The following is a 15362-nucleotide window of genomic DNA, read 5'->3' as shown; positions in this document are numbered from 1 at the left end:
ACCTCAAAGCAAAAACTCCATCTCGATAAACTGAAGTGGGCAGGGACGTCAACAGGGATAAAATCTCACCAAAACACCCCAGAACCTCCACCCCCCCCCCCCCCCCCCCCCCCCCCACCCTGATCCTGCTGAACTCTTCAGACACAACATAGGAGTGTGTTCCGTTGACCTTTGACCCAGGATTCTCTCTCTGTGCAATATATTTGGGCAGAAGCTGGGTTTCCTGGGCACCGGTTTGGCTGTAGGTTTGAGCTTGGCTTTGAACTGAAAGGGGATCCTATGGAGGTGATTTTTGTTGTTCTTTTATAAGAAAAGAAGCTGATACTTTCATGAGCTGACAGCAGCAGCTATGGCACAGTCACTCTCCGATGTAATTTATCAAGACAAGAGACACCGTTAACCCCCAACTGAAATACTGCCATTAAGGGAAAAATAATTACTCATTTTCTATGTAGTGTGGAAGGGGAGGGGGTGTCTAATCACCACCCTAGAGGAAGCCCCACAGAGGGAAAAACATCAACATTATTTTATAAGTTCATCTATATTAGGTGGGATGTGTGGTGGAGGAGGTGAGGTCTCATACTATGACATATTTTAATATTAACTGTGTCACATCAAAGACAACAGGAAGCCAATTCGGTGAGATAAATACCCCCCATCATACTGCCAGCTCACTCCAGTACCACACCCTCTTCAGAATGGGCTGCAGATGATGTCATACATTAATGACTGTGTGTTTGTGTGTGTAGTAGGGGGAGGGACTGGTGCAATGAGGTGCGAACATGCTCTCTCGGGCATACACACACCCTAAGAACTCTTTCTCTCACTATGTCTCTCTCTTGCTCTCTGTCCCGTGGTCTCTGTTTCTCTCTGCTGCTCTGTCTCTCCCTCTGAGCCCTTACAACAGAGAATTCTCAGCTCCTGGAACAATGCCTGTCGTGCTCTGCCCTGGTTTGGCCTGGCCTGGCCTGGCCTGGCCTGGATCAGGAAGTGTCCTGCTGTGGCAGTAGACCAGTGTGGCTATGTTTGCTACTGATATTTTTTTATTTTATGTATTTTTTTTTTTTGCATCACTGTTGTCACCAATTAAAATGTATTTATGTGACATCATATGAAGTACTTCCTAATCCTTGAACTCTTTCCTCCTTTCACTTGGTTTGGTGTAAAGCTGTACATGGTGGATCTGGAGTAGGGAGAAGTCTAGGTAAGCATAGGAAGCCTGGGGTTATTACTCAGGTGAAGTCATGACAGTTGAGACACATAGGTCTTGGTGCTACGCTTCTCAAAGCTGTACTTCTTGTGATGCACTGTCCCTAAAACTTGTTGAAAACGAGCTTACAGATGCTCTAAAAAGTGACTTAAGCCTCTAACTTATCGTGTTTACAGGTCCTCCGCCTCCCCCTCACCCCTGAGGGCCAGAGCAGCTCCTGTTTTCTGGAGCTGGAGTTGCGCTGTGGGGGGTCAGGGAGTCGGGGGGTGGGAAGGCCTGTAAACAGCTACTATGAGAGAGAGGTAGGGAGAGGACGCACAGGGAACCTTGTTTGCGTTACCAGTAGCCTCTTGAGTACCTCGCAGCTTCTTCTGCCAGTTCATCTCGTTGAAGAGGTCTTCAGCGCGCAGGAAGAAGTCGTTGATCTTGCTGCCCTGCTCGTCACGCTCCGTGGTGTAGTACACGCGCAGCTTGGACTCATTGGTGAGGAACTCGCAGATGTTGGGCACGGGGAAGACTATCTGCTCCATGGTGCGATCCAGCCGCACAATCTGAAATCAACCAAAACACGGACATTGAGCCACTCTCCTGGGCAGGGACAGACTACTCCAGCTCCTGGCCTAGGGATGCTTTTATAGGCCCCGAGTCAGGTTGATAACAACAAATTATCATTACATATAATGTAATATATTGTAATATAACATAATAAATGCATTACAATGTATTATATTATATTTTATTACATTATATTACATATGACATAATATCCTCCTTGTGACTCATAGTGTCCTCATCTATCCAGCTCACTATCTTTCTGGATTCAGAAAGTACAGTAAAAGCAGAAAAACATGTATTTTTAACAGCAGACTTGAACCTCCCTGCATTTTAACAGCAGCCATGGCAGCTAGACCCTTGAATCATGTCAGTTGGTGCACTGGAGTTAAAGACCATCAAAATAGGCCGAGCAGAAACTGAAATAGGCAGAGCCGTAATGGCAACTGCCTGAGTTCTATGGGCATTGTATCTGACCTCTATCTGGGCCGTATGCTTGGCGTAGAACTCCAGGGCCTCGTCGCCTTCTCCATAAGTACCTCCAGGCTTGAGCATAGCCTGTAGCTCCTTGTTGTGTCGTGCCAGCTGGTAGAGGGAAGAGGGGGATAAGGGGAAAAAGGGGAAAAGAAAGACATTATAAGAGCCATGTTGATTAGTAATTAGGTTATGACCCCACTGCCTTTACTCCCAGTTCCCACTACTGTATATAGCATACCGATATGACAGTCTTTGCTGAAGCACAGGTACCAACACTATGCATTCTAAACTATAATGGGCTATATCAAATAAAATCCTGAAAAAGAAGAAATAGACATGTCAGTCTAAAAGAGATGAAAGCATGTATGTACTGATTTGAACGCATCATATGCATCATCAGTATGCATCATTGAATGCATAATTTTGGCCATGGAGGTTTACGGAATGAGAGAGCAACGTCAACCCTTAGGTGTGCACTTTTGTTACCACCTGTAGTGTGATCTCCGCATCACTGCATGACGTCTGCATAACTGTCATTCTCCTTCCTGGTTAGGCTGTTGGTGGTCCTCCCATACTTGTACGATCCAATCACACAGTCAATGGTGTGAAACCCCTCTGTGAAAGCCCCTCACAAACACTGATTTGTACAGGGCAGGTATGCCCACTCTGACAAAACTCCCCTGGTCTCCACTGCCCCATCCCACCCCCCTGTGAGAGAGCACAGTCACACATATCTGCTAAGGTAGTGGCGAGAAACAGAAGAAAGGGCTTGCATTTCATGCAATCTCCTTCTATAAACCTCCAAGGCATGATCAAATGGAGCGTTCACTACATTACATATCGCAGAAAACTGATGTCACAGGAAGAAATGCATTATGGCAAACATCCTATGACGCATTTTTGACCAGTTTCGATATTACACTGTGAGCAGAGTGTCAGACGTCCCTTTCTCGGAATGCCATACGGCTCTTCTCTTGCGATTTGCTGCTTGGACGAATTTATTTACTGACATCTGGATCTGGATCAATGACATTCCATTGGAAGCTACTGAGTTACATGAAAAGCAGGTGCATGAACAAGTTAATAACCTGTTACGAATGAATTAACCAGTCAAAGCCTTGTCATTTAATTTCCTAAAAGGTTTTTTAGCAGACCCTGGGTAATATACTCAGTTCAGTTTTAAAAATATTAATGTGTGTCATACTGGTGCTCCTCTGTAGTACAGAGACTGGAGAGTTCCCAGACTGTGTCTTTTAAGACGGTGTAATTTATGATCCTCACAGGTTTCAAAGATAAGATCAATTCAAGTGATTCTAATGCACACCTCATTACATTACCACTGTTTGAGGCTTTATTAAGGATTTCTGAAAATGTGTTTCCATCTCTGGGTGATGGCAGGGAGCTGTCATTCAATTGTTCCATGATGTGCAATATGACTACAGTGAAATTCAGTGGGGAATCTCTTGCGGCTCTTCACACAAGATCCTTGGAGCATTCAAGAGGCTTTAATATGAAAACATGACTATCAGTAGCATTACAGATCAAAACATATACCCCTGGGTTGGTATGAAAATGACAGTTATTTAAACATTTACATTCAGACGCAAATATAACCCAGGGTTCACCTCAACAGCGAAAATAAATATGTGCCAAAGGATACACGGAAAGAATCATGCCACAGCCAAGTGATTTCGATCGTGGGTGTGCGTATGTGTAGCTGGGTATGTACGCATACGTATGGCTGTGTGAATGTACCTGTGTGCGTGTTGCATATTTGTCATTGCGTTTATGTGCATGTGTGTGTGAGAATCTGTGAGGGTGTGTGTTTGTGTATATGTTTGTCTGCGTTCGTATCTAGAGTTCCCCCACCCCCGGTGCCCTGTTTCTCCCACCGCAGGTAACAGCTCTGTAGGAGTCAGTCCAGCAGCTCTGCAGCCTGGGTGCATGGAGCACAGATTTAGTTTATACAGAAGGTACTTTCCACCATGCACTGTAACACTAACCGTGCTGGATCCGGGCCCACCTGGCAGCGCCTTCGGTGCAACACTAAAAACCCAACCCAGATGAAACCTCGGCGCTGGTCTGGGGCGCTTTCAGAAGCCGTCCCACAGGCCCGTCCCGCTCCTGCCTGCGCGGGCGAGACGGGGGCCCAAAACCAGTGCGGTTCAACACCTGCGGTTTCTTGCCAGCTGACTGCAGCGACTCTGCGCTCAGGCTGCGCGAACTCCGACGCCTTTGTTCCCAGGCGGCCCTGAGCCAGACAGCCAGCCTTTGCTGGGAACGCCAGTTCATCCTTTCAGACTTACATAACTGTACTGCGTACACACACAAGAACCGCCCGCTCTGATAACGGTGTGAACAGGGATGACACCCACAGAACCTCACTTGACCCGGCGCTGGGCTGAAAGGCCCTGAGCTCTGCGGGGGAGCTGCTCTGTCACACAGAAAAATCTTCATGGTTCACAGGGCAAATGAGTACAGTGTAAGAAACTATTTAATCATGCCATGAACAATAAGTATATTTTGGTAAAAACTCAATAAAGGTGTATGAAATGTTAAATTAAATTATATTATATTAATTATATTAAATTATTGCAATATAAATTGCAAGAGAGCATGCATCAGGGCCTCGGACTGCAGTCCTGGAAAAGAAAAGTCTGTCTGGCATAAATAATTAAGACTGCAAGTCTCAGATCCACGAATGGTGAGGGATTCCTGTATTTACAAATTGTCATTCCCTTGAAATAGATATTTCTGTTTTGCTGTGCCCCACTCTATTTTTATATACTGTTCTGGAAGGTAAGGTATTAGTTCCATATGTCGCAGGAATGCCTGAGATGCACACGCGTGATGCTCCACTGCATACCTGATGGGCGAGGATGTAAATGTTATGACCCACGTTCCGAGGTGAGGCAGAGTGCTCTTCCTCCCCCTCCTCACCCTCCTCGGGTTCTTCGTATTCCACCTCCCCCTGCATGTAGGCCTTCTTGATCACCTCCACCTAAAAACAGAAACACACACCTCAGCTGTCACTCAACCACCAACCAAACCCACAAAGCCAGATCTGGGTCATCAACGTAGACTGAAGGTGCCATCTTATCCCCATTGACTCATGTAATTGGTCAGAACAAGAGAGGCTGTCCAAATCAACCAATGAATGCCGACTTCTGTGTCTATCAACCCCTTCTCAAAGACCAGTGGCCAGTTTGATAACTGGTGAATGATAAAATAAGAGACTAGAGGTGAAAGAATCGGCTAGTGATGAGAGAAAGCCAGTGTGTGCTTGGTCTCACCAGTTCTTTGGGCCTCATGTTGTACAGTATTCTCTCAGCATTCTCGCTGTCATGGCGACTCTCCATGATGGCCAGCAGCAGTTTGGAGGCATTGTTCTGGGGGTAGGAAAGGAAACAAGAGCCCATGTGAGGGGAGTCACATGCAATCACACCCAGTCAGGTACAGCTCTAAAATTTAAATCAGAGCACTTCTAAAGGGGACATCACAAAGAATCATCTACAGAAAATATGCACCAGTCCCCTGTATACACTGCCAGTTTCTAATCTTCACCCCAAAAACAACAGAATGATCACATGATTTTTCAGAAACATATTTGGCAACGATCCAATGGATCGTGAAAAAAAAACGAGACTTGAAAAAAATGCACTAATCACTAAGTGGCTGACTGCAAAGCAGATGAAGACAGCCAGCAGCTGCGCAGTCAGCCCCACCTTGAGCTCCAGCACAAGGTCCATCCTCTTCTTCCCTAGAGGGTTGATGTCGTTGAGGATAAGGGCGATGATGATGTCGATGCCATTGCACTCGTGAGTGGCGATGCAGTTCTACAGGACAGACAGGAAGCGTAATCAGGGAAGTCGACGCACGCCTTCGTCTCGTGAGAAAAACAAACAAAGCTCAGCCACAGAAGAGTGCAAACATGGGCAGCATGCCCAGAACAGCTTCACATTGCATGGCAAAAATGAGCTGTTAAAGAAAAAAAAAATTGTCATGTGTGGAAACTGTCCTCTAATTATACCATTGTTTAAGTTAAGTGGGAGTTGTGTTTTACAATAAACGTAAGATACTAATTGTAGTGTAACCAACTAGATCGTTTAAGGAAACGGATATCGGTTTTAACAAACACCAAACATGCGTCCATGCTGATGGTTTACATTATTATATTTCATGCATAAGCAATGCAAGGTATCATAATCCTAACAAGGAATATATGGCCAACATTTCTGCTCTATTATGCGGAACACTGTACAACTGTCACTCAGTTTAGCGCTTTCAGTAAATACCCAGCTGCGTGAACGGACAAAGTAAGCAATGCAAAACATCTGGGACCTGCAAAGAAAACAAGTAATCAATACTGCAGAGGAGAGTGGGGAAGGCCTGTTGGGCGGTGTGTGCATATAATAATGTGCATGTGCGTGTGTGTGTGGGTGGGTGGATGGGAGTGGCTCACCTGGTTCTCATGGCATGGGCCCTGGCAGTACTCAGTCAGGCTCTCCACGGTCTGGTTGATGAGCGCCACGTTCTTCTCGTTGATGTAGAGGCCGAGCAGGCCCAGGCCACCGGTGGTGCTGCCGCAGATGCAGTCCAGGAACTGCAGCGTCTCGCACACCAGGTTGTAGTTGTTCTTGTTGTTCTGGCAGCGCAGGAAGTTCTGAGATGTGGAGAGAGGAGATCATTGTCATGCATGTGGGCAAGATCACGAGACAGGGCAAGAAGCCCTGCTCTGGGTGATGAACTCTAGGCAGGATGGGGGTTGCCTAAATTGAAAAAGGTGTAAAAAAAAAAGGCACACAATGCAGAAGTTCTTAAAACAGACATTACGGCCTCAATACACATGTCCTATTGTGAAAAGATAAAAAAGCGCAAGTAAAATTTTCCCTGTGCAACTGCGGTTGAATGACAGTTTAAACAGAATGTTCAACAGAACAAACAAAGGAGCTCCCAGCAGGGGTGAAATCCTACCTCTTTATCTAATGGCAGGTTTTAGCCAGAAGAGTTTTTTTTCATAATGTATCAACCCCTCAACAGGATTAATTCATCACTAAAACAGTGTGTAGTCTGACTGCACCTGGCACAGAATCTACCACCCACACAGACAGGCTGCTGCAATCAGGAACAAGGGCCTCTGTAGAACCTCGTCCCGTTTGGTCTGCAGAACCCTCGCAGCACCTACTTTTCAGAACCTCCACAGAATGTTGGCATGACCCTGGACACAGTGTAGACCCATCTTTTCCCTGGCTGAGCCGCAGAACCTCAACAAAAGCTCTTTCTGACCCGTAGAACCTCTGCAGAACCTTGACAGGATCCTGGTCACTGTACAGACCTTTAATCTTTCCCCGTTTCCCTGTGAACCCAACCCATTCTGAGCAGAAGAAGATCATCTTTTCTGACCTACAGCTCCTAACCTTGTTTTTGTAGCGTCCTGTTCATAGTGAAACCAGACTCATCATTAGATGAAACAAAAAAAAGGCCGCATCAGTTTGGTCTGTGACTGATGCTCTCTGCATCTAGTTTCATTTCTGTTTAAAGGTCTGACTGTGGAAATTTACCAGTGCCGCAGCCTGCCAATAGCACCCACTCAGACTGCAATAAGATTGTCTTTTTTTAAATCTCAATAAGGAGTTTGTTATTTTGCATCAGTGTCTCAAGTGAGGGAGGGCTCCCTCTGGTGGTCGGCTGACCTGGAGTTCACGGTTGTGGTTTTCACACAGGAGCTGCATCAGGCGCAGGATTGGCTGCATGATGGTGATGATGACGCTCATCTCCCCTTCCTCCTGGCCTTTGTCGCCCGTGCTGGGCTGGCCATCAGTGGAGGCCAGGTGCTCCTCTGGGTCAGCCTCACGCCTATATGCATTGAAGGCCTTCTTGGTGACCGAAGAGGCCTCTAGCAGCTGCTCTCTGACTTCCTCCGTCACCACAGTAGCCACATCCTTAACTGTTTACACAGGGGCAGGAATGTCAGGAGCAAACAGTCAGCTTATTGAAAAACCAACAGAGCTGAGCTGCAAACCCCTCCACTGATATCACTGCCCAAACTGTTTGAATTTGATTCTGAAGCTACTGTTGAGAGCTTCACCTTATTTTTGGTCTTTTTCAGCATAGTGTGGGGGTCAGAATTAGTTTATAGGTGGGAAAGTAGAGCTGGAATTCATGACAATTAACAACATGGACTTCTAAGGAAACATCAACTGGTGTCTTTACATACTGCACGCAGATGAACCTAGTTCAGGGCTAAGAAGAAAGATTATTTTTGTCAACGGTAAATTCACACCAGTTGCATTGTCCACTGGTGTCTCACACCGAACCTGACCTTTCTTGCGTGTGGGCGCATCCTTGTCAGAGACTTCATCATCCTTCTTCTTGCTCCCCAGGTCACTGGTGTTGACGGTGACAGTGGCTTTGATCTCCTGCTGTGCCAGTTTCATGCGCTCGTAGAACACCTTGAAGAACTTTTCCGATTTCTTGTCCTCAGTCAGACGACAGTAGAAGGACCGCTACAGGAAAAGTGGAAAAAAGGCAAAAAATAAAAAAGAAAAACAATCAATATTTCTGAGATTATACAAAAAAAGTGCAATATGATCTACATTCAGACAATACGTACTGCAAAGCAAAATCAAGCAAAATGCACGTTTTTATCACACCTCACTTCTGGATGTTGACCCATTTCATGCCTTGTTTCCACAGATTCAATTTGAAACCATGAAGGCAGGATGTCACAGGGGGTTGATAGCCTCCACTTGCCCTCGGCGCTGTTTACTGACAGGCAGACAGTGCAGCGAGTGTATTCGCTGTTGCATAAGGCTGAGCGCACTGCCAGGGAAACAACCCGGAATGTCTCTCCTGCCTCACCTGACTTCACACCACCTGACACACACAATTTGGGCCCTCAGTTTCCCCTGGGCCAGCGCTGCGACCTGCCAGCATTTATGACTTACAGCCACGGTATAAAGAGCAAAACACTGGAGGCTTGGCAAGAGCGGCAAAGACTTGCAACAAACTCCAGGTCACTCCTGCTCTGCTACTGTACTTTGAGCAGATGGATCAGCAATAAATAGGCCACTGAAATCAATCATTTCACTCAGTGTGAACCGTCACATAAAATGGCAAAGTTCAAATGATGTGCAAGGCTAAAGCACCATTTGTATTTTATGTATACAACAACACTTAATATTTGCTTTCTTGGTGGATAAGTGACACATAGGCCACTATTCATGAATGCTGTAGCAGTTGTAATGCCATGATTGCATGCAGGGTTTTGGCAATTTTTTGCAGTTTGAACATCCTGTCCCATTTTCACTGAACAATCCCTCCTTGACTTAATGCCTGTAATCTGCTGAGTGCTCACTGGAAGTGTTACAGCAAAGCAACACCAACACAGTTACACTAGTGAGAAAAAAAAGAACGCAAAGGAAGGAAAATCCTAGCCTACTTTTGAGCGCCAATTCAGCCCTGTGGGAGATGCAGGCATGGAGCAGGAGGAGGGAGAGGGAGTTATCAGCTGGTATCTAGGACAGTTCTGAAAGCCCTGTTACATAACCAACCTTCTTTCCAGGTTGGAGTTGAACTCGGCCTTGGCCAAACTAAGAAAGAGGTAAAACAGCCACACAGGAAATCAAACGGCTGACTCCCAACTCCAACAGCAAGGGCAGACTTCAGAAGTCACCAAAAAGCCATGGATAAAAATAAAACAAGACACACGCATGTATGCGCAAGCACCAACACATCTGCTCACACATACACTCTCAAACACACACACACACACAAACACACACACACACACACACACGCACACACACACGCACACACGCACGCACACACACACACACACACACACACACACACACACACACACACACACACACACACACACACACACACACACACACACACACACACACAACTTCTGATGACAGGTGGAGATTTGGAGCTGTACTCGTGGGGATGGCTGCCAAAGATTTGCTCCACCCTAAAATATAACACAACTAAAGTTCCCCCTACCAAAGATTAAATATTAACCCTATGTATCACCATTGACCCAACCTTCCTACCTAAATTATAGTCATCCACACACACACACACACATAGATATACAGATCCACAATAAGGAGCTAGAAAAGTAAGTGGTTGCTTGACATATAAAAGCCACTCCCACAGCATTTCACAGAGTGAAATCAGCTAGCTTACATATTCCAAAGAACACATCAGTAAAGCATCTAAAATAGATAAACTGTGGTGTACAGCTTACAATCAGCCTTCCCATTCTAACAGTGGAGTGGTGAGCACACCCTGATTAGGATTTGTGAGGATCAACACTGACACACATTTTACACGTTTCTGTGCAAGTGTGTGTCCAACACTCACGCAAAGAGAGACCAAGCGCTGTTACATAAGAAACGGGATGCACACAATGAGAAGAGCAGAGAATCACATTATAGTCAATGCGGACCAAGTTCAAATGTGAGGCCCTCGTGTCTGAGTTCGTAAACTGCTAATCCAAGTCAATATTGACCGCATGTCAAGGCCTGACCTCCATGTGACAACAGCACAGCATCAGCAAACAAAACACAAACAGGAGAGAGCCAGGAGGGATGATCTCCCACATTTACGGGGGCAAGATATCCGCACACGTGGCAGTGCAGCCCAGTGGGTGAACCGGCCTGCTTGTTACCAACAGGTTTCAGGTTTGATTCCTGGTACTGTCGCAGTGCGGCACTGTCATAGTAATAATAAGAGTTTGAAAACTAGTCGTATTAGTGAATGTTTAGCCAAATACACAGATACATGGATATTAAATGAAATTGATGTGCAAGTTGCAGTGCATAAGGGAATCTTATGAGCAAATAAATGCTTACTGGCAACAGAGATGGAAATAGCACTTGGCGCATGCAGTGATGACAACACAAACCATTAATTTATTTCTTTTTGTGTTTATTTCAAATCATTTGGGTACTTATTATTATTTGAATCAAACCATATGGTCTGTGGGTTGGCATATCCGAATATTTGTGGTTGTTTTTAAGTGCCAGTTTATTTCATACCAATGCTGTATTACATGATACAAATTTACCTTTCAACAAAAATAGTTTAAGATAGCTTTGGTGAGGAGCCTGTTGTCTTGTTGCTTAACAGCCGTGACATCTTGGTTAGCCACACCTAAGTGTCTGCCAACAGCCGTGCATGCCAGGCAGGGAGTTTGGGGGGTGACATCACCACACAGATCACTGTCAGAGAGGGGCACAGGCACATATTTCTGTCTAATCTGAGTCAAAGCCTTCTGAATTGAATGTTTTTTTTTTCTGTCGCATTGACTGTTCTGTTGAATAAAATGATTCCAGCTCCCCACCAACCTGTCGCTCCCTGTATCTCCCCCCTTCACATAACAGCATAACACACTGGCGGGAGCAGCAGTAATCCCACTGAGCAGAGCCACTTGCATAACATGCACTTTCACACCCTGTTTAGAGATTCAGGTCAGCATCTCCCCGATCCCCCACACTCTTCAGAGGGCTATCTGCAAAGTCCCACCACATACACAGGTGTTCACAGTGCAACAGGAGAGTGTGAGTGTGAGTGTGAGTGAGTGAGTGAGTGAGTGAGTGAGTGAGTGAGTGAGTGAGTGAGTGAGTGAGTGAGTGAGTGAGTGTGAGTGAGTGAGTGAGTGAGTGAGTGAGAGAGAGAGGGAGAGAGAGAGAAAGGTGTGTGTACGGGATATATGTGCATGTGCGAATTCCCCCTCACATATTCACCAGTGCACACGTGCTGGTGGCATGAGTGGCCTGGGAAAGAGGCCCAGAATGCAGAATGCCAGTGAGAGCCATTCTCTTTCAACTGAAACTCACACCTCTCTCACAGTGGCCAGTCACAGAATAACATTTCCAGCTGTCTTATCACTCTACCTCTTAAATAAATCTCCTATCTGAATTTATCACATTTGAGCATATCTTAAATGTGTAGCTTCCATTCCACTCCTATCAGCTTCATTTATTTCAGAGGAACTGTGCTTGCATTGCCATTTCTATCAATGATATCAAAAGTGGTACAGCAGATACCAAAAATGCGTCAGTGCCTGAATACGTCTTAAGAAGGATTTCAACTTCTGAAGTCTTTTAAACTACAAAGGAGACCTGTTTATGGTGTGTGTGTGTGTGTGTGTGTGTGTGAGTAAGAAAGTGTGAGAGAGGTGTGATGTGTGTTTGTGAGTGAATATAAGGTGTTCTTGTGTATGTGTGTGTATATGTATCTGTATGTGCATGAGTGAGTGTGTGTATGTGGGTGCAGGCACACACACCTACACACGCTCACAGTGCTCCTGGTTTCTGACCGCCTTGCTCCTTCTCAGCACAGCTTTCAGGGATAGTTCCCAGGACATAAAGGAGGGGGAGGAAACGTGCCCAAATGTACCTCCACCCAGGTAGATAAAAAGAGAGAAAATCTGGTTAATAAACTCATGGGGAATAGTGGATGCAAACTGCTCCACACCCTGGATCCCATCAGACTTGGCAAGGTGCATGGATTTGATGGGCGCCATCACTCAGGTTCACGAATCAAAGCTCGTTCCAGGAACAGCGGGAGCAGTTAAGACCGCAAAGGAAATTCTCTCTCTCTCCCCTGTTCTAACCCTCAGCGGTAGTCACACTCTGCTTCCAAGAATCCCCACGCAGAAGTACGTGCCTCTGTCCTAATCCCGAGCTGGAAGGCTGCAGGCACGTCTTCCTGGCATGACCGGCCCCTCTCTCCCGGACGGGCTCCGCGGTGAAAGCCCGTCTGCCTCTTTTCACACGGTCCCTCAGTGGAAGGCAGGGGTGGGGTTGTGAAAAACAAGGTCATCCTGCGTTTCTCTCTTCCCCCCCCCCTCCCTTCTGTCCCACTGCTTGGCATCAACAAAGGGGCCGTTATGTAAGCACTATTTATAACCGCGCAGCTCCCTCACTGCAGGCGTCTCTGCGCGCCGGCGGAACGGGAGCTGTAACACTGCGCTGCGCCCCACCTCGCGCCCCACACCCCCCCCCCCCCACACACACACACCCCCCCATCCCTCCATCCCACCCTCCATCCTGGAGCTGCCAACAAGCAACCTGTTTTGAAAAGCAGGAGCGGATGAATATGACAGCTGTGGGTGGACAGAAAGTGTGGGAGCACTCAGGGAAATGTCATTCACAATCTCTACTTCCCAACTTTCATTTCCTTACTCCCACCCACCCCTACACACACTCTCTCACACACACACACACACACACACACACACACACAAACCTGCACCTCACAATGCTCCTCTCCTCTATGAAGGTGTTCCATTCAAAGTCTCACAGCTCCACTGATTCTTAATATGTAAACCACTGAAGCAAGGTGCAGAGACCCCAGCAGAGATACCAGCATGCAACATACAACAGGCAGACTAAAGTCGGTAAATCGATCAATGGATCCATTGAAAATGAACCAACCAATCAATTGACCAACCAACTAATCAGGCAGTTCAGTTTCCCTCAATATAGACCTCTTGATGAATTAGTTGAAGGTAAAACAGAGTTTCATAAAATGCATTAAAGAAATAAGATATGATGGATCTCACAGGAAAAGGGTTGAAAAACATAAAATGACAGCAGGATAATAGTGAGATATATTTATGCTGTTTGGGAACAAAGAGATTCATGCAAAATACTAAACGGATGTCCCCTTCCAGAGTTCACATCTGCAGCCTAATTGTTACAAGCCAAGCTGCCAAACAACTCTGCTGCTCCAGTCAAACTGTACAGAGACCATTACAGTTCTGTACCAATGCATGTGTATGTGTGTGTCTGCACATGGTAGGGGTGGGGGCAGGAAGGATATTAAGGTGAAGAGCAGTCCGTTTCTTACCCAAAAAGGAGAAATAACATTTATTTGATGCCACGTTTTGCAGAAGCCATCTGCTAGTCCACTTCTTGCACCTTGAGCAGTTACAGTTTTGCACCCAAAATTGTAAAATTAAATATTCCCCTGATCTAAACAGGTTGTACCTCGCTCTGCCCAAAAACACATGCACAAATGTGGGACACAGAGAAGGTCATGGGGCTTCACCCATGCTCAAAAGTAGAACTGGAACACTCCCTCTCAGGCTGGATCATGGAGTTACCCGGCAAAACTTTACCAGAAACGTTCTCTGGGCTCCACAAAGCTTTGTCATTTTTTTCAACACTCCCTTCACCCCAATACTGAGCTCAGCATATGCCATCCAAAGCATCGACAAAGCAATGCGAAGGAGAGTCTATGTATGGCTATCGTTCTCTCAAACCAAAGTGAGTTTTGAGGCTTTTGAGGAAAAGCTGTTTGAGCTTTTTTTTTGTACTTTGTTTTTGTACAAAGTTTTTGTACTTTTTTGTACTTTTATGCCACCGTTTTCAGCTGTGTTACAGTGGTAATTGAGAGATATTGAGAGAAATTAATTGAGAGAAACATGTTCTATCATGTTCAGCGTGATGTTATTGAGCAGAAATGACATTGAAAGATGGCATGACATGGTCCACTCTGACTGCAATCTGCCCATGGCAGGGCGGTCTCCACTGGTCTTTTGGTTAAAAGGACATTATCGCATGGATTCAATCAAAACTGCCAAGTGGTTTTAACAGAAAGTACTCTTCCAGCAAGAGAGAAATCAAAAATCTTTCAAGATCAATCATGTACAATTGTAAAATATGTGAGAGAGAGAGTGTGTGTGTGTGTGTGTGTGTGTGTTGACGTTTCATCTGCATTTCAATGGAATTTCTTTGCAATACATACATGCTGAGGTAATGGTTAACCACTCAGCATGTGTATTATAGACAGCAACCACAAGAAGGTGCACAACCTGACCCTTCCTCACACAAAGGAAGCAAGGAACTGGCAGGCACCCCTTTTATTGCCAGCCTGTGATGACTTTTGGGTTAATATTCTGTGGTCAAGAATATCATTTGTCATCTTTCCAAGTAAACTGCAAAGGAAACTGCTCACTTTTACAACAAAAGCTATAAAGCTAAAAACAAAATGTTTTAACATAATACTTTAGAAATGTATCCTAATATTGAAAACAAATAGGTGCATTTTTTAGAAATACTCACAATGAAAACTTATTTCAGATAGCATAGCATGTAGTTGT

At 45.5% G+C, this 15362-nt stretch overlaps 1 protein-coding gene across 12 annotated transcripts in view; it reads right to left on the bottom strand.

Annotated features, from left to right (window-relative positions):
- The window catches only part of itpr1b (inositol 1,4,5-trisphosphate receptor, type 1b), a 116926-nt gene that overhangs the window by 23072 nt on the left and 78492 nt on the right, over positions 1-15362 (bottom strand). For 6 of the 12 annotated variants that reach the window (XM_036531944.1, XM_036531950.1, XM_036531946.1 and 3 more), the window contains 8 exons: positions 8562-8745; positions 7933-8186; positions 6702-6902; positions 5965-6075; positions 5533-5628; positions 5106-5240; positions 2240-2347; positions 1530-1761 (listed from right to left, as the gene is read on the bottom strand). In XM_036531944.1, the coding sequence (XP_036387837.1) occupies positions 1530-1761; positions 2240-2347; positions 5106-5240; positions 5533-5628; positions 5965-6075; positions 6702-6902; positions 7933-8186; positions 8562-8745 (1321 nt within the window). The remainder of the gene's footprint in view (positions 1-1529; positions 1762-2239; positions 2348-5105; positions 5241-5532; positions 5629-5964; positions 6076-6701; positions 6903-7932; positions 8187-8561; positions 8746-15362) is intronic. The other 6 variants (XM_036531949.1, XM_036531952.1, XM_036531953.1 and 3 more) reach the window with 1 other exon arrangement.

This window comes from Megalops cyprinoides, chromosome 6 (assembly GCF_013368585.1).
Source record: "Megalops cyprinoides isolate fMegCyp1 chromosome 6, fMegCyp1.pri, whole genome shotgun sequence".
NCBI lineage: Eukaryota > Metazoa > Chordata > Actinopteri > Elopiformes > Megalopidae > Megalops > Megalops cyprinoides.
This window is presented reverse-complemented; position numbering and strand designations above follow the sequence as displayed.